At 32.8% G+C, this 20,471-nt stretch overlaps 1 protein-coding gene across 1 annotated transcript; it reads left to right on the forward strand.

Annotated features, from left to right (window-relative positions):
• Positions 1–13,622: 13,622 nt before the first annotated feature.
• Positions 13,623–15,135, forward strand: Smp_167780 (hypothetical protein; the record flags this gene model as incomplete). Its single annotated transcript, XM_018789917.1, has 3 exons — positions 13,623–13,801; positions 13,834–14,114; positions 15,080–15,135. 3 exons carry the CDS (start codon positions 13,623–13,625, stop codon positions 15,133–15,135), a joined length of 516 nt encoding a protein of 171 aa, XP_018655312.1.
• Between the last annotated feature and the right edge of the window lie 5,336 nt (positions 15,136–20,471).

A 20,471-nucleotide genomic window follows, 5' to 3' on the forward strand; every position in this document is an offset into this window, starting at 1 on the left:
GATTGTGATGGAATGTGATATAGTATCAGTCAAATGGCCCATTTAACTTTTATCCATAGTCGTTACTTTTTATTTATTCCCGTGTTATAATAGGGATCAAAGTTTTACATCTGATTGTATTTGTCGAATTAGAACTAATATTTAGGTAAACATTTTACTAGTTTATCATCACTAATTTAAATTAGACGAATGGCAAAGTGAAGTTCTTTTTTAAAAATTAATACACCCTGTACTTATTGTATTAAATCTGTATAATGTTAAAATATCTAAGTTATAGGATAATAATCTAGTTAATGATAATAAAGCTGATATAAGTGAACAACTTCATTCAAAAATCCTGTACGTTGGGGAATAATGAGCTTACATTGTAAGACAATATACAAATGTCTATCAAGTTTATAAAACCTATCTAACTTAAGAAATGGAATTGTAATCGTCAAACAAACGTTATTACAGTTTACAAAGTGACTATAGTTGAAACTACTTTTCTGAAAGTGCTCTAAATTTTGCTAAATTTTTACCTGAATTGGTCTATTACAGAGATTTCTGGACTGTTATTTACGACTAAGCTTTTGGTTGTATCTAGGCAATTTACAGCAGCCAGCTTGAATAGATAATTTACAAGAGGCTTGTTTATTTTCGAAAGCTGAATAATAATTTTACCTAAACAACTAAGAATAAAAATATGATAGATGAAACATGATTTCTTCGCTCAACGAATTTATTATATGTGATACATTTATCACATAAGTTAAATGACACGAGTTGGCAAAAAAAATTATTTGGTAATATCCAAGAAATGATTTTCGAAAAAATCTCAGCCACTGTTCTAATTTAGTGCATTTATTTTGTTTTCTCAATATAGACTGAGATTAATGAGGTTTGTGTTCATGAGATATTTTCTCAGTTATTGAACAAACTACTTATTACTTATCTAAGTAGTCTGAGTAATAAAGGACATTTTAATATAGCAGCATTGATCGTGTTTATATCAGTTATTTATTTTAAGAAATATTTCAGATGAATAACAGATTAACATGTCCTAGTATTAATCCTTTGACACAATGTACCTATTTAGATGATAAAAATAGAGCAACTTTTCGACATAAAGGGAATTATTTGATTACCTTACATATAAAAGTGATATGTGACAATCTACACTTTGTTTTAATTCATTCAGGTAGATAGTTTCGTGGTCTCTTCCAAAACTGAAAATCCTTAAACGAATGTTTCAGTGATAATTTATAAAACAGGTCAGTTTGCCTCATAATTCGACTATCTAATATTTTCGCGATGCACTTTATTTACAAAAGATGAAAAAATTAATCAACATCTTTATTTGAAAAATAAGCCCTTAGACTACATCACCTTTAATTAACCAGTGCATTGGAATTGATCTCAAACGTCTATAATACTTCCATCTTGTGCATTTTCAAGTCCATCCTAATTGCTGATTTTAGTTTAAATGTATGAACCACGAAAGTTGGAAATTATTTTCTTCATTAACTTCAAATGTTAACTCTTCAACAGCTGACTCCATGAATTTATTGGTGTATATACAAAATATAAGCGCTGGTCATCTCACTCATTCGGCTCCTTTTTATTAAAACGTGAATTTTTATTGATATACTGATGTCAAGTCTCGGAAAAACTAAGAGAAACAAGGTTCGCGTGCTCTGTTATTTACAGTCAAATATAAAGTGCAGGCTCTCAAAACAATTTTTTATGCTGCAGTGCAAGTCAAATAGGCTAAAGATTGATTGAAAACCAATATTTAAAACAAAATACTTCTGAATCTATGACTTTGAAATCCACCATCTTCATTGAACTCTGATTATTTTAAAAAATTACCTCTTTAAAAGGACTTATGAGAATCGGTAATAAAATCCCGATAGTTATATTCAAGCACCTTATTACTTCGGGTGAACAAAAACGAACATCATAAGTTTTGATTGTAATTTATCTGAATCAGCAGAGCGTTTCAAATAAACGACTTGCTTTTTATCTGGGAATGCTATGAAAATATAATGAAAACTGTACCGGTTAAGTTTCTCAAGATCACTGAATTGCATATCAGTACTTATTCCTAACTGAGTAATACATATTTGATATTTTAGTTCTCTTATCACTGAATAAAAATAGTGCAAAGATACACATGAAATGTTTTATCACTTTACATCTTTTCTTCCAATGGATATGTGGATTCAGACTTGGATATTAAAAACAATGTTGTTACACAGTTTGGATAGTGTTGCACTTCGCAACTGATTCTATGCGATAAATTTATTTTCGGATTTGTAAGGTGTTCTCTTCAGTGATTTATATGAAGAAGAGGTTATTAGAGAGTGACACTATAAAGAGTATAGGTTCGTAAACTAATGTGAACGTTATAGATTTTTTCACTACTGATGATGGAAAAAATAAATACATGAAGGCCAAGAGAAAGTAACTCTCTAATGGAGTTATCGAAATTGAAGGATTAAAGATGGACGCTGGAAATGTCATCAAGTTTTTGAAACGACGAATTAAGTAATAGCTTTAGAATGGACAGTAATATATTCATTAGAGTAGAAATCAAATCCAAAGTCTTTGAACTGAGGCAGCACGATCAAAAAATTCACATATACACCAATATCATGGATAATTTTCCTGGTCTATTTTAATCGAGCGAAAAAATGGAATTAAATAGATGAAGTACTTGCAAGTAGTATAATTTTATCTCTCAAACGTTTAGACCAATGACAAACCAATCCGATGAGCCTTAAGAACGATTATATTTACATATTCTAGAGAGATGGCTTTTTGTCAGTCAGTTGAGAGATGAAAACTAACCAGTGCTAAAATTCTGGCTTTAAACAAAGAATGGAATACTCAAGCCTACCACTAGGTAGAACCTTAAAACATTGGAATCGGCCCAACTGGGTTAACTGAAATGACAATGACATTTTCCAGTTTAATGAAGTTTTGCTCTTTGTTTCTCTTCTTCATTTTTCATCGTGGGATTTATTGTCAACGATTTTGTTAGATTTCGTCTTAGCTTTATTACGTGTCGTATTTGATAATTGGTTCAGATTACATTAATCAAAACGAAAGGTTTAGAAGATTTTGTATTTAGCTTGACCTAAATTTCTATATAATTCCAAGCTTTCTTCTAAATTAAGATTGTTTGATTCTCTTTGTTTAATTTGCACCGAATTTGTTTCAAGATAGAGTAACGTCAAGGGATGATAATGTTACTTATGGAGTGTTCGTTGGTCTCTGGCGTGGGTAATGTTAAACCAGGTTTCCAATGGTGGCTTAACATTCATAGACTTATGATATCAATAAAAACTCAACAATCTCTACAACCCTATACTGAAAACTATCATGTACTCACTAGTGACTAGCTTCGAGGAGTAATACTTGGAGTTTTAGTAACCCGGTATATCTGACTCCAGTAAGATTGTCAAGATATACATCCTTACTATCCTCGTATATAATTATCGACTTAACTTGCGTTAGCGAATAACGGAATTAAAATAAGTCAAATACGAGAAAGGATTTCGAATACGTATATTTTGTACAACCATTGATCCAGGTAGACGATCAAAGGAACGAAGCGAAACAAAATTACGCGCAGTGGAGAAGGCATGTGAGCCAACTCTATTTAACCAGGCATTATTCGATATAGTTGAACAAAAATAAGTTACAGACATTGTAGTATCAGTTTATATGTTAAGCCCATATACTTTATTCTAGTTGCTGGCCAAGCCAATTCGCCTATCCATTATGAGTCATATTTTGATCTTGTTCGTTATTCGCTTATTGACCTTGACTATACTTTTATGTGAGCGTATATGTGTACACTTCGTATCTTATTCATCATATGTCTGTCACTCACTTTTGTCCGACTATAAATGTTGATTAACGCTTGCTTAAATTGAGTTGGCTTCACCGCCAACCTCCAATACGCATTATTTTTGCTTCACTCTCGAGTTGGCTTCCCAGCCATCTTCAATATGCATTATCTTTCGCCTCGCTCTCGAGTTGGCTTCCCAGCCATCTCCCATGCATGTCATTTCCGCCTCGTTCGCCTCGTTCGCTTATTCGCCTATTCACTCGCTCGTTCATATTCGCTCAGGTGTTGTTAACTTTCTGACCTGAGTTATTCGATAATAAACTGTAGTTGCTGCTATCCTTTGTCTTCTGATTTTACGCGCCGTTAAGATTAGAATTATATCGATTATCGAAACGAACGATTAAGGAATCGCGGCACTACAACATGTACTGAGTAAGATAGGAAATGAACTTTCATATGCTTACATAAAAACAGTCAAGGTTGATAAGTGAATAATTAACAAGTTCAAAATCTGACTCAAATAGAATGTATAGATTGTGTTGTCCAGAAGCTAGAATAAGTTCTATGGGCTTAATATGGTAACCGACACTACACCGTGATCAATGGAGTTCAACCGTGTCATGTGTAAGACAGTTACTAACCAAAGAAAATGGAAGATGATAGAGCAGTATTGCGGATTGGTTGAAATTATATATTGACACCGGTGTGTGCCGGTTTAGAGGTTTAGCGTTCGTGCGCGAGATTGAGGATGCTGGGTCCGAGTCTCGCGTAAGGGATCGTGGATATGCATTACTGAGGAGTCCCGTACTAGGACGAAACGGCCATCCAGTGCTTCCAGGTTTTCAATGGTGTTCTAACATTGATCGTCTCATGATCATAATAATAGATTCTGTCTCATTAAAAAATGAACTAATGTATTTTTTTTCCGGAGTTTATAATTAGTTTGTTTCCTTTAGCGATGGTTGACAAAATTTTACTCACATAGTCGAACTCAGTTAAAACGACCTCACCTGATTATTTACACTTTTGAGTAAGATGGTGACTAGAGTGCTTCTTGCCTTTTTCAATTATAAGAAGTTTAAATTATTTGAAAATAAATTTAAAACTTTGAAGTTCATGATTGGTGTTCAATAATTTAAACACTAACAACTAATTCTAATTTAACCTATATATGGGTGTTCAGGTAAACAAACGTGGTTAGAAAGTTGTTATACATAACTTTGGATGATTCAAACCAACTGGACAACAGCTCTGTAACTAGATTTATAAGAAGTGAGAGAGACATATGTGATACGTTGAATGAGTACAAAAAAACTTTAACGGCAAAAGAGATTGTGAAACACTTGAATTCGTATTATAATTGTATAGATCGGAAATAATCTGTTCGAGACACATGGGCTAATTATGTTCTTAGCACTTATCAGTTGATATCGCTACATCAAAGTTTATTTCAGGTGAAACATAAATCGTGTCATCCATACACTTATTTTTTATAGAATTATTTAACAGAATGTTTATTATCTGAAAGTAATCCTGGTAACGAAACAGTTAAGTAAGGAGTAATTATTACGGAGCATTGAACAATAGTTTCGTTTTATCTGAGGAAATAAACGACATACATAATATAAGTTATATTTATAAGAGTGCATACAACCTCCATTCTATACTTTACAGTTATTAGTCTGACTATCAAACTATCCTTGACGGAATAAAAAAACATTAATTAATACAGATAAATAATATATTTGCAATATTCCAATGAGTAGAAAAAATAGATTTTCCGACATTTCGTGACTCAGTGTAAGCCATTTCTTCAGAGAATAAATACAAACTTATTAATTAAAACAGACAATCAAGTAACAATGATAACTTGAGTTCATTAACTTACCGTGAATAATCTACTTACTTTCTTTCCTTCCTTCCATTTCTGATACCTTATATGGTTGATCTAAATTAAATTCCGATAATATGTGTGGATATACATGTACTAGAATTTTAATGAATATTTGGAAAAAAAAAATAAAATGTATAATACGATTAGTGACTGTAGTTGATATTCACAGTCGAATTAATATTATTCACTCCCAAAAGTTATTTTTTTTTAAAGATAAACAAACACGAAGCAAATAAAAATGTAAAATAAAGTTTCAAAGATAGTAGTTTCAATGATATTCTTTTTATAAAAATAAGAACTAATCTTGAAGAGCTGCTTGCAAGTACTCTGATAGTATTATTTTTATGTGTAAATGGGCGGGACTATAATTTATGGACGAGCCAATCAGAAGCGTTCCAAGGATTTCAAGGTCATGGCGTCGATTTCAGTACCTGATGCTCATGTACGATCAGTTCACAGAGAATTTTAGAGACTTGACAATGAGACTACTAAGAAGTTTCTGTTATTGTGATTGCGGGTATTAAATGACTTGTAGACCTTGTGCAGACTACCGTGATATTGTCCTTCGATGTAATATATTTTGAAGGAAGACGTTTGCTAGCATAGGAACCTTTATCGCTCGACCCAGATTGAGACTAAGGCATATTATAATAATTGCAACAAACTGTATAATAAAAGCACCAGTAACATTGGCTGCAATAATCGCAGATATTACTGAAGCTTAGGCTGTTCAGTGGTGTGAGTATTTTAGGTACATATCCATAATAAAAATGATAAACTTACACAACCGGAGTACGCACAAACAATTTTGAAGCTATGTGGTGGAGGCCGAGAGGGTTTTTGTGACCTAATGATGGTTCCAGAGACCAACTATTATGGAACCATATGGATGAGTTACTCTACCTTATGAATTACGATTTTGGAACCTTTGAACCTTTCTCTAACCTTGACAAGTTTTTGGACCATAAAAAAGAAGTTTATCCACTTTAATTATTTGGTTTTGTATAACATATTTTACTCTATGTTCACTGTTAACTGATTGACTAACATTTCTCAAGGTCACTTGAGATTCGTTCAAAGTTCGTCCATAAATTATAGTCTCGCCGTGTAAATGTCTTGATGTTAAACTATGCGAACTTAGAAACTTGAAGTACTTCGGAACACTAATTCAGTATCTTAGCCTGGTAACAAAACAATGGAAGAAATATTATCACATTGCTGTGAATATTATTATAAATTTGATAAACCTTTAATCACTGAATAACGAATTACTTGATTGCTCAGATATTACGAATGTCGAAAGATTTTCCGGGGTTATTCTTCTAAAATATTTGGAAAATCTTAAAATAACAAGTAAATAATAGACAGAATTCATAACTATCATAAATGAAAGTTTTGTATCCATGGTATAATGGGTTCTCAAAAAATTGTTTTTGTCCATAAACTCATCTGGAAACATGTAATTGCAGAGATTAGGTTAACACTTACTATACGTTCAGCTGAAGGCTTACAGTTTAAGGTTTAAATGACAGGAGAGGATTTTACTCAAATCAAGAAGATATACAATATAATGTTTTATATTTCATTCTATTCCTTTGTCCTAATGATTAGGCTCAAATATAATGATTTAAGAGATAAAGGTTTTCGTAATACAGTGATTTTATTAATTCGAATTTCGCCAATCATAATCTGTCACTAGAGGATGTTTTATACAATAAACACTAGCGAGGCGAAACATTTTTTGTCAGTGACTAATGTGATCATAGATATATAACTGATTGAAATACTAAATTCAGACAATACTATTGAGATTTCCTGGAAGAATGTCGTCTGAACAAAACAAACACAATTCTTTGGATTGTCCTGAAAGTGAAATGTTACACTAAGGCGAGATAGTGATTACCATATAAGTGTAATACTTTGTACTACCCTCTACTCAATGTTGAGCTTTTTGCTGTGATGAAGTTACGAGAAAGAAATCAGTATACGTTTTCCAACACAAACATCATAAATTCAACTTGGTGGAAATAAACGATGTTTATGGTATTTATCTACTATCTAGTTGCTAGATTCATTTTAGTAAGAACAAATTAATATTGTACATGAGTTTGGGGTTAAGCCGATAAGTTTGTTGCATCACTTTTTTGTGGAATATAACTTATGGAAAATAAATTATGAGTTAGGTCAATTAACTTTAATTTAGATGTGAGCGAGAGTTATAATGTAAAATCACTGTGCAGTGTAGTAATATTGGTTCATCTAGTCTCATATAAAAAACCGACTACTTATGTTACTTGGTTAGAAATAGCTAGTAAAAATCCGTGAACCTAAGCTTTTTGCTCACTATTTCTAATCATTAAGCCTCCTGCACAGTGTATGAGATATTAAATTACTCAGACTAACGTCTATATAATAATTTTGTCGATAGGACAAATAGTAGTATCAAAGAAATAAATAAATTTAATAGTTGAAAGTGTGAGTCAATTGAAGCTAGACCACCAGGGAAAACCTGGAAGCCCTGAACGGCAGTTTCGTCCTACTGTGGGACTCCTTAGCAGTGCGCATCCACGATCTCGCTCAACTTCGTGGATTGGTTGGAGTTAGACATAAACACCATGGGATGCTGGCTCAGTGGTTTATCGGTTAAGTGCTCAGGCGCGAGACTAGTAGGTCCTGGGTTCGAATCTCGCGAGGCGTCGTCGTGGATGCGCACTGCTAAGGAGTCCCACAATAGGATGAAACAGCCACTCAATGCTTCCAGGTTTGTCATGGTGGTCTAGCTTCAAATGACTCACGCTTTCAACTATGAAAATACTAATTCTCCACAAAAACCCCTTCTGAAAATAAATTTAATATTGAAAATTGTACAATGATTAACCAGTTGTATTTATTGGTTATATCCAAGTTATTAGGTGATATGTATAGTATAATAGAATAAATAAAATAGACATTTTAGTATTGTGGCAACAATAAAAATGAAATTGAGTTTATATTATTTCCTGTCTTGATTTTTAACCACAAGAAATATAAAAGAAAAATTATAAAATAATAAAATCTGTAATATATTACTTTTATCGACTAGTAAAACATGAAGAATAACAATGAAATTTGACAAGAGATATTATCCAAATTTATTTATGGGTGGCTAAATATTAATTTTTTTACTAATTCATCTAGAATATAGAAATAATATTTATAAAAGAGAATTCCATTTATTGATATTAGTAGGATTTGTAGAATAAGTGGGATTGGCTTGGCATTCTCCATGTTGTATTTGAGAATCTTGCATACGGAAAGGTAAAAGCAAGATTCTCAAATACAACACGGAGAACACCAAACCAGTCACACTTGATGGCGAAATTCTGAAGCAGGTGGAAATATCCACGTGCCTGGGAAGCATCTTTGATAAACAAGAAGGATCTGATGCAAACGTGAAGGCGAGGATTGGCAAAGCAAGAACCGCATTTCTACAATTGAACTCTCAACTGATTTCAAAGTGAGAATCTTCAATACAAACGTCAAGACAGTCCTACTGTACGGAGGTGAAATGTGGAGAACTACTATATCCATCGTCAAGAAGGTATAAGTATTTATAGACAGTTGTCTATGCAAAATACTCAACGTTCACTGGCCGGATACCATCAGCAACAGTCTTCTGTGGGAGAGGACAAACCAGCTTCCAGCTGAAGAGGGAATTAGGGAAAAACGTTTGAGGTAGATCAAACATACATTAAGGAAATCACCAAACTGCATCACGAGGCAAGCTCTAACTTGGAATCCGGAGGGGAAGCGGAGAAGAGAAAGACCAAAGAACAAATTACGTCGAGAAATAGAAGCAGATATGAGAAGGATGAATAGCAAGTGGAAATAACTGGAAGGGATTGCCAAGGACAGGGTTGTATGGAGAATACTGGTGTGCGGCTTATGCTCCTCCACGAGGGGTAACTGGTGTAAGTAAGTAAGATAATGTAATTTAGAAGTTTAAAATATATCTGAAGATTAATTTTTGTTATCATTACACAATTTATTATTCTTAGAGAAGCTTTTTTGATTTGAAGGTTACTTACATGAAGAAAAATAAGAGTATGTTAAGAAGGATTTATTAATTGTTTTGCTTAGGTTTGATAATCTTGGTTTATACTCTGGATAGTAAAGAGTGTAGCAGATGCCCATTGAATATATAGAACTATCGTATATTATTTTTCTAATGATGCAAATCTATCGAAAGTTAAAAATACAGAATATTATGACGTGTTCCTTAGTTGAGCTATTTCATATAAATTCGTTTATGCTTGTATTTGGGGGTATACACTGTTAAACGTTCCCGTACTATGATAAAGTAATTATATAATAGCTTATGGTTGGGCCACGTCTTACATATGCTTGAACACAGATTACCACGATGCGCTATGCTGACTAGTAGTATTGGGGATGGTTGGAAAAGAGTTAAGGGCAGCCAAACCAAAACGTGGCATCAGTCCACAAAGTCACTAACTTCTATTCTGAGCCATGCTGGTAAATGCAGACTACTTGGTTGGGGTCCGCGTGACTATCGTAACCAATGGTTAACGACTCTGGTTGAAATGGCTCAGAATCGATCCCAATGGCGTAGCTGTACACACACCTTATATTCCCTTAAACCTTGAGATTAAAATTGCTTCATATCTGTCTTCCTTCCTCAACTATATCCTTTTATGCAACCTTTCTTTTATATATAATCACCACTGAATTAACTACTATGAATTCGGTGTTCATCTCGTTGTGCTATTGAAGTATGGCAACTTGGACCGATGCACAAATGTGCCTGGTCCCACGTTGTAGCTGACTAACTGACTTATGGTTTCAAGTAATTCTCCGGATGACATCATTATGTGGTAAAAATCATCTTTGAAATTACTATATTCATTTCATAGTATTTATTGAGTTTACGTTAGTTCATCACTGAATGGTAACCAAATGTTTTGTATAGCACGAAATCAAAGTCCAAGGTTTTATGCTGACAATTTTCAACCATCCAACGTCAATTCAACTTAAAATATATCGCTTGGTTTAGTCAACTTGGATAAATATAGTTAATGCATGAATTATTACTTATTAATTATGTGATTTCTAATAAAGTTCCAAGATTCCTTGAGCATAACCTATGGTTATATCTAGTTATAAATCATTGAGAAAATTTCAATACTAACACCATTCAATGAGTATTCAATCTAATGATATTCATTTAATTAGTTTATTTATTATGATTTATTGCGATATGAAAGTGTGAATTGATTTTCTCAATTAAATTACCCATCATACATTCTTAGTATATCAGTAGGATATACTTGAGTTACGCTTTTAAAACCCATAGATCATTCCCTTTAAAAAAAAGAAAATAAAACAGTACAATTTTTTAAACTGATTTTAATGGACTTTAGATAGTTTAAAGCATTGTAAAATAAAATAATTATTGAACTATACATAGTTAAAAGAACTACTAACTTTTGTTATAACAAATTTATTTATTTGTTTATTTAAACACATAAATATTGGTACAAGGAAGCACAAGATATATATGCACCACACAGATCTCATTTGATTTGTGTGGGGGCTGTGATACTGCCCAGGTGCCAAAACTGAAGCAGGTGGTTTTCTTAGGGGACCACACCTGGAGTCTTTCACCTAGAGGCCTGATCCACAAGGCAGTGGAGTATCGTGAGGAGATGCAGTCCCATGGTAGCCGGTGACCAACCATTGGTTCATACGCCATTTGTTCTCTCAGGATACTGGAGTCCATGTGCACCATTGGTTTGGAATCAGGGTTTCTCAACTCCCACAGAGTGGATTCGCTGTGTCCACCAACCCGGTTAAAGCGCCTGACATTTGCTTTTCGTCTTCTCAATTTCGTAAACAACACCCCCGCCACGAGAAGGCAGTGAGTAGGACTTCCCTGGCAGAGGCTATATACGCGTGGCCAAGTGAGATCATTTCGAGAGAGAAAGAGAGCGGACTCTCCCCACTCTCAGCCGTACCAGGGCATTCGAGGGCGTTATAACAAATAACCTACAATCAACTACGATTATGGTTAATTTTGGTTAAGCCCTTTTATTAACTTACTTAACAGACAATATTATTGGATCAGTAACAATTCGCATATTTCTTTGTACCGTTATGATCACTAGAGCGCATGACAGACTCGAGCTAAAATGTTGATCGCTTAAATATCATTCGATAATTCATCTTTCTCCCCATATACGTATGTACTTAAATCCTTTTATTAGCTTTTGCTTTGCCTTGCTGTGCCCATATTCAATGCGACTATTAATTTGCCTATGTCTTTGCTCGTATATAATTATTCTCGTCTCTGCGCCAAATTTGTTTGATATGCTTATAACTTTGTAGTCTGAGCTATCCAACAATAAACTGTAGTTGCTGCTTCACTTCGCCTTCTGATTTTAAACACCGTTAAGATTTATACTATAACGGTTATCGAGGTGAACTATTAACGAAGCAAAGCCACTAAATTGTATTCTTATCACATTGATACATTAAAATCAAATAAATTGGAGAAAAAATAAACATAATCTATTTGTTTGTAATATGTCCAACAACCAGAATGACATTTTTGACGTATATACTCAAAGAATTATTGATATAATTTACTAGAATAGTGTGTGAATTGATTGTTGTGACTGAAGATGTACAATGATCTTTTGATATATATGTAGTAAAGTGGCACAGTGGTTAAACCAAGCAGCTTAATTAAGTTCAGTTTTATTCATTGCTTAGATTGAACCGACGATGATGTTTGTTGAAATGATAATTCTGATTATAAAGTTTCCCTAACAAAGTAGTCGATCATGGATTTAACTATTTTCATAGGTTTTATATTTTTAAAGTATAAATAATATTAATGTTTATCCTTCTAATATACGATTGGAATATCATGCTTCATCGATGGTATATCTCCAATCATATCGAGGAAATTAATTTTTTAATATCTGTACTCTAACATGCAATGTCATGTGTGATGCACAATTCGTCTAACCTTTATTTCCAACAAAGAAACTGAATAAACGTTTACATGATGTGTTTATGATTTTTATCTCCATTTATAGCCCATGTTCATCGATAAATAAAGTGATTTTTTACCTGTAGTAATGAACACAAGGTTATGAAGATGATGATATTCAATAGATTTCATAGAGATAATTTAACCTTCACTAGTTGACTTTTAAGTATTCTGTGGTAACGCTGTTAGTTAACCTCAAATGTTAACAATCGGGACGGTAGGAAAAGGTATGTTCATTCAAAACCGCCCCGCCGTTTCGTTTCAACGACCTTGGACGGTTTGGCATGAAGCTGTCATTCTGAATTTTATTTGTTATGGGTTTGTTGGGTGTCCGTCTGGTTGCATAACTTCTAAGTGTTCTCATATCTAAGTAGTTTTTTTTGTTGCAGTAAAATCACAAAATCATCGAGGAAAACATTAATTTAGCTTTCTCTGTTTTGTAGTGAACACGCCAGCTCAGTTGTTGCTTCGTAATATGGTTTGGGGTATCAATTACTCTACTAAACCTCCTCGTCTTTGTTTCAAAGTAATTAAGGTCCAGAGAACGGCGTAATAAGAATAACTTAACAATTCTAGATACGCAAAGTTTGCGTTATTCGCTGTTTGAAGCATGGATTAAGACGAAATATCAAATAACCAGTAGGTTTTGAATGTTAGTAGTACTTTCTTCAGTTAGTAAATTACTATTGCAATGAATAACTTTTTTTAATAATTACCCACTTCTGTTTGTAGTGCTTCATGTTCAAGAGATACTTCAGTAGATGTAGGCGAGGCATTTCAACGTATAATACTGAACAAGTGTTTCGGAAGCTGGACTCAATTAGATAGTGAGCTAAATGAATTTCAAAAATGTAGGAATGAATGATTTTATTCCTTCTCGGACTACCCATACTCATAACGTTCTTGTCGAAAGTAAACTACTGAATAATGTGAGATTTAGATATATTTATGTGATGTTTCAGTGCACATTCGGTCTTAAGAGTAAACCAGATGGTCTAACAGTGAATCGTAAACCGTGAGAACTTTAAGTAACATGTGACGTTTAAGGTCTAAGTTTCTGAACTGCCGATCAATGTTTCGTATAACTTCGGACGGTGAAGAATATGTCATAAAATCATTTAAGATGCTGCACAATCATCCTTGTAGTTGTTTATCGATGGTTTATAATCCATGGAGCAGAAGATTGCCCCCAGAAGATGAAGAAAATTTGAAGCCAGTGATGCTGAGTTCACCATCAACAGATGAGGTAATAGAAAGTATTAAAGATCGAACTGGTAAGCAGGTCACTAGTGCTGACGTGAAGATTAAGAAAGCTCAACTCTCCATAGGTGAGTGTATATAAGTATATTTCAGGTTATCCTACGCGACTGCAAGTATTTAATATGTTGCAACAGAACGGCAAACTGAGAGAGTATTCTGAAAATGGACATGCCACTAGGATCTCTCTCAGTACCTATGAGCAGATAGAATTATATCAAAAATATCCAGAAGTAGTTGATATTTATTCTACTTACAGTACCAATAATAAAAAGTGATTATACTTTCTGATCAATTCCACTTTGTTGATATTCGTTAAGTCAGTAATAATGGATAATTTTGGTCGAAAGTGTCTTGTTCTGTTTGTCTGTAAGGAAAAAAATGCGAGCAGATGTAACCTGGATCACGGATAAACTCGGGGAAATAATGGGAAACACGTCAAATACACAAACGTTTGTTATGGATTACGCACGAGCGAAAAGCACAGCTATCCGTATTACACACAGTAATGCAAATATAATTTTTGCGCCTTTCACGAATGTCGCGCTTTCCGTAAAATGGCACACCAATGATGATTTTAATCAATTCACCTTTAGACTCGTGACAAAATTTTCAGAACTTACCTCAGCAGGTTAGTAACCGCCAAAACTGTCGGAAGGTATTGCTTGAAATGTATTTATTCTGTAGATTTAATCAATATTTCAAAAGTAAAAACCGAAGAGTCAGACGAATAGGTCAGTATCTGTGAAGATTTTGGATGCCTCGTAAAAGTATGTGAGCCACAGAGTTCAATACAAATGTTTTGACTCTTGGCAACAACACAAATAATCGTGTAGAGTCACCGAACCGTAAAAGAAAAGGATATGTACGCTATAGTTTGAACAAATGCATGTACAAGGACTTCAAGTGGAATTCCATAACATCAGCAAGGGGAACTATTGAAAAAACAATAATAGCGAGTAGATGCTATAAGTACGACTCACCATAACGATCACTTTCGATGATTAACCAACTTACTCCGTTTACACATACAAAGGTTTTATTGGAACTAAAAAAGATGCGTTTTGTTTAGGTGGAATACGAATATGGTGACTGGATGTTTATGACTGACTGTGGGAAGCCTTATAAAGTAGATACAAGTACCTGCTAGTGCAACTGTCAAACGTTTGTAACATGACGATATCCTTGCCGTCATATGCTTCTGGCATACATAAGAAGATGAATTCTTACAGGTAAGCTCAATCAATTACGAAATATAAACTGTATAGTTCATCATATTTCTAAACATTACAGTAAATGGTAGATAGACAACACGCATACCTTCCGTAATAACAAAACAATTTCATTACACAGGTGAAGCAAACAGTATGTACAAATTCGACAAACAACAGATTGTTGGGAAATATGGTGAGCGCTTCGCGATTTTAATGAAGACGAAAGTCGACAATTTTTACTTAAGAATCATGAATAACTAGGTAAGACTGCATTTCATCTATTCATAGTCTTCTTTACGTTAAAAATATGTCTCGGAATATAACACACTGTGGAGACTCGACAAGAACTGTTTACTTTAAGAAGTTCTTTGTGTTTGTATTTTTAACTTACCTATATATACAACTTGTAAACTGATTTTTCCGTATCAATATTGCTCTTCTTTTACCAGTAATAATTATGCATCAATTAACTTTTGCCAAATTTTTATTTTCGTCTTCTTCGTGGTTTCATTGGGAGGTATACCTATGATCTTAACTGGTAACTGTTTGTGAAAATTAAAACAACTAAGTGTTTTCTTCATAAGTACCCATTTCGTTATGAAAACTTGTAGTACTGCATCAGTTTAGAAGTTTTGCCAAAATGTTGCGTTGTATATATAGGTTTTTTCACTATGATAGTATGTTTGGATGAATACTAACAAAATGTATGGTGCAAAAGACCAAACATCCAGCTCAGAGAACAAAACAACATCAAAAAAAGACTGAGTACAGTTATATTTATATTTAAATAATTCATAAGATGAATAAATGTGGCAGTAGTCAACATTAGACACAGTCATCGTCAACATATAAATTGTTTCTTTACATAACTTTCCATATCCAGAAATTCGCTAAGCTGTTCACCGGCATTGACTTGATTATTAGAAAGGTTTGAGCCTTTCAATTAGTTAGCAGAAGCCATAAGTCGCATACGAGGAAACGTATGCGTACCCTCCCAGCTTGATGCGATTCTGAAAATCAACAAATCAATCGTGAAACAAACGATTAAACTTCGTTATCAGTATCAAATTCAATAAGTAAACGAAATAGCAGCTAACAGAATGTACCTATAGGTGTCTTACTTGTTGTAAACAATGTTCTTCACTTTCTAACCTTCCTAGAATTTTGCCTAGTCATTTTGTATTTGCAACGGAATTGCAGGCGCCAAATAAACCGATTCAAAAACTTCAAGTAGTATTACGAAATTTTAGAGAAATCCAATTATAGCATTCATAGTACTATTAGCAATTCACAACTTATACACAGTAATAACACCATTGGTAAGCATTATTTAGATAATATTCATCAATATTGCATTACATCTTTGTTTACAATTTGGTCAGTGATTGAGAATTCTATTTAAAGAAACTCATTCGCGATCTCTTTAACAGACACATAATAAATTCTTATTCAATAACAACATAGTTCAGTTACTACGCTCGAAACAAACAAGCATAATTTTACTTATGAACAATATGTCACTAATTAAGGTGACACTTACAGTGATGCTATATACGGTTCTGTATATGTTCAGAAAGCGAACAGAAAAAGCTATCAACCTTAAATGTTACCAATATAATTATTCTTTCTCAGGTAATTTACATAGTGATATGTCAGTCCCGTCAAAAAGATTAAACTTATGATGGATAGAACTGTTTATGGTTGTGTACTAGTAACTTATATGATGTTCAGAAATAGTTCATCACCACCCTATTTCGAGAGGTGAATCAAACGTTAAAGGTTCAAGAGTTCATTCTTATTTCAAAAATCTGGCTTGGGTCTATTTTTGACATGATAAATAGTGAATTTCACTTGCTTCAAATTAGATTGTTACAAACAATCACAATTGACTGACTTAACATTCACACGGGTTGTGAGCAACAGCTACATCAAATTACCAATTACCTGGAATAAAAGCTATGTAACAAGTACAAACAATACGAAAACTGACGTTGATAAATGGCGACATCCAAAATACTCGATAACATGTAATGTGTGAGCGAGAACTCATAGCATACCTTTTTTCACTGTTTCTAACAATCAGCTTAGTCAAAGGAATCAACTGTATGAGTTTTTTTTATAGTTTGATCGCTTTATAGATAAATAAACACAATTGATACCTACGAACTTCTTCATAATTATCACAAGAGCCGAGACGTATTCAATTGACAATAAATAATGAAGTAAATCTTTAAATGAAACTGATCAAGATTTTTTATTCCTTATCTAATGATTGCCGTTTAACTATGTCCTGATACTCAAATTTTGGAAACATGTAAATCATTAACAATCAAAAAAATATCCAATAGCAGAATGAAAAAGTAATCTAACAATTAATCAACAATTTTATTCTTTGAGGTAGGTTTATTGAATAGAATATTCTTTGTTCATTTATCCATACTTAAATATGATAAGAATTATTAGGAAGTTTCAAAGTATGTTTATTTAGTCTCTTTTAAAGTAAAAAAAATATAAAACTTTTTTCAGTATCTCCAATGGACTGATAATTTCATAGTTGATAATTCAACAGTATATAAATATAGATGCCTTTAGGGAAAAAATACTGGAGAGGAATTAATATATATATATATATATATATTAGTTTGCGAAATCAAGGTGAAGGTCAAGTGATGAAATGTTCGTTTATTAAACAGGATCTATCAATTGTGGATATTTTTAAATTATTGATATGAAGTGTAAATGAATGCTTAGATAATTAAATAGTATATATCTTTATTTCTCATCATCTTGATAAGTCAAACATGGTTAACAAATAGGTCGATCTATAGCATTTAAATGACTTATGAGTATACCCAGAATGTGAATAATAATAATAATGTTATCATTTAAAGTATCTTATCATTGAGGAACTTATTTGAAGGCATAAAACATAAAGACACATTTGATATTAATCTACTGAATCACATTAAAATTAATTAATTAATACTCCCAAAATTATATATCAAAGAAACCTTATGATAATAAATCTTAGCAACTGATGTAGTGTATTATCTCTGATGTTTAATATTTATGTGCACCACTGTTAAAGTGAGTCCAAGTGTTTTTCTTAAAGAATAAACGCCAATATCTAACGAACACATAAGAATAATTATTTCATATTGTTGTCAAACTTTACACTTTTCTCCTATATGTTGCATGACTGAGTGATTTCATCTCTAAGACAGTAGTTATATCTAGTTATCTAGTTAATTTAAACTCAGTCAAATACATTTCTTTATTTAAACAACTGGCCAACATCAAAAACGATTTCATTGTTCATTTTACCATAAAATTAAAACTAACTATTTTAAACATACAATCAATTACGGATTCTAATGTCTGTATATTTGACAAAGTTGCATTTACATGTATATTATTAGGAATATAAAAATATAAAAGGATCTTGCATATCACATCCGATTAGCCAACGAAATGATGATGGTAATAGACCATTTGAAAGAAAAAGTGATTCAGTTATTAAAATTGCAAATATCGATTTCTTATTCCGTGAATAGTTTCTTACTGGTTGTTCTTCTGTTATTCGTACTGTGCTAAACTAATTATTATTTTATTATTAATAATAACAAGTTTGTAGAGTAGAAAATTTGTACTCCATGATTTGTTCATCTCTTAGTTAAAGTGCGTTGATGAGGTATTTAGGCTTGAGCTCTAAATGATCACAAACTTATAATGAAGAAAAGCAAACAACAATAATTAATTGATTGTTCTATTAGCAACATGAAATAATCGTCGTGACTTGAATAAATACCTGTTATACATGTGATGGTTTAAGTAAATGTGATACTGTTTATGAAATCCGATATTTTTACTTTGAATAATCAAGAATGGTAACAGGGCAACTTATAGATCGTTTAAAAATTTGTTCACTTATATCAGTCAAATTGATTTTCATGGTGAGAATTACTTATTAAAGACTTTTATTGTATGCTTGTTTGATCTTCAGTGAGTTTTATAATGATTATTTCTGACAGATTTTATCGTAAGGTTACTAGAAGTTATCGGAATATTGTTTTCTTTCGAAAAATAGCTTAAATCAAATGGGTAGAGAGTTTGGCTTATGAAAAACATGTTCAATCCAAAAGACAACGGATACGTTAAGTAGGATGTAAATAACTTTTTAAGGCATTTTAACATTCAGTTAACTTTAGAATAATGATATAATCAGTATATAATAAGTTACTGCAGGTTGCAAAGTGGATACAAATCTCAAACGGGCGTTGTTTGTTTTGAGATTCAGTTTATTGACATCTTAAAAGCCCCATATACAAACACCTTAGGCAGAGTGAGGGCATAAAACCACCATCCTCCATTGTTCCATTCAAACAGTGGGGTTAGACAGGGTTGCCCAATCTCACCATTACTCTTCAACTATGCTATCGATGACATTCTGGAAACAGCTCTGATGGATGTAAGTAATGGCGGTGTGGATCTGTTGCCTGTAGAAAGACTTCTCGACCTTGAGTATGTGGATGATATTATCTTACTGTGCGATAATGCCCAAACCATTCGATACTCACTTAATCAGTTAGCAAAGGGATGTAACCTCCTTAACTGAAAGAACCTTCTGGTTGTACACTTCTGTTTCCCCCTTCATTACTTCTTATTATTACACTAACATAGGTTAATCCGTGAATGTTATTGTTCTTTTTCTTCTAATATGCACCTTACCTTCTTTTTTCTTCCCATTCTCATTGTTTTGGGTGCGCATATCTGGTGCCCCCTTCTACCAATATTTAAGTGTTCAAATAAATAAATAAATAAATTGTTGATACAACTTCAGTGGCTCCTACTGATATACTAAAATTCATATTAAACCTTTTCAACTACATCAATAACCGTTTAATACTTATTGATATTACATAATAATATGAAAAATAAAATTGTAGTGTTAATTAATATGGAATGTCATTTTCTTATTATCTGCAGGATAGTAAGAATTGCTTGTTTTTTTCAACAGTTTATAATGGCTTGTGGATGTAGAGTAATTGAATCACTTCATTAATATACAGCCTTATCTAAACGTATTGACATTTTAGTATTTAGCATATTTGTATAAAGCAGATAACCAAGATTGTCTGGTTGATGAATTCAAAGAATTTCACTCAAATCACTGATATTTAAAACTGTACAAATGATTAAATTCTTTTAGTATTG

Source organism: Schistosoma mansoni, chromosome W (assembly GCF_000237925.1).
Source record: "Schistosoma mansoni strain Puerto Rico chromosome W, complete genome".
Lineage (NCBI taxonomy): Eukaryota > Metazoa > Platyhelminthes > Trematoda > Strigeidida > Schistosomatidae > Schistosoma > Schistosoma mansoni.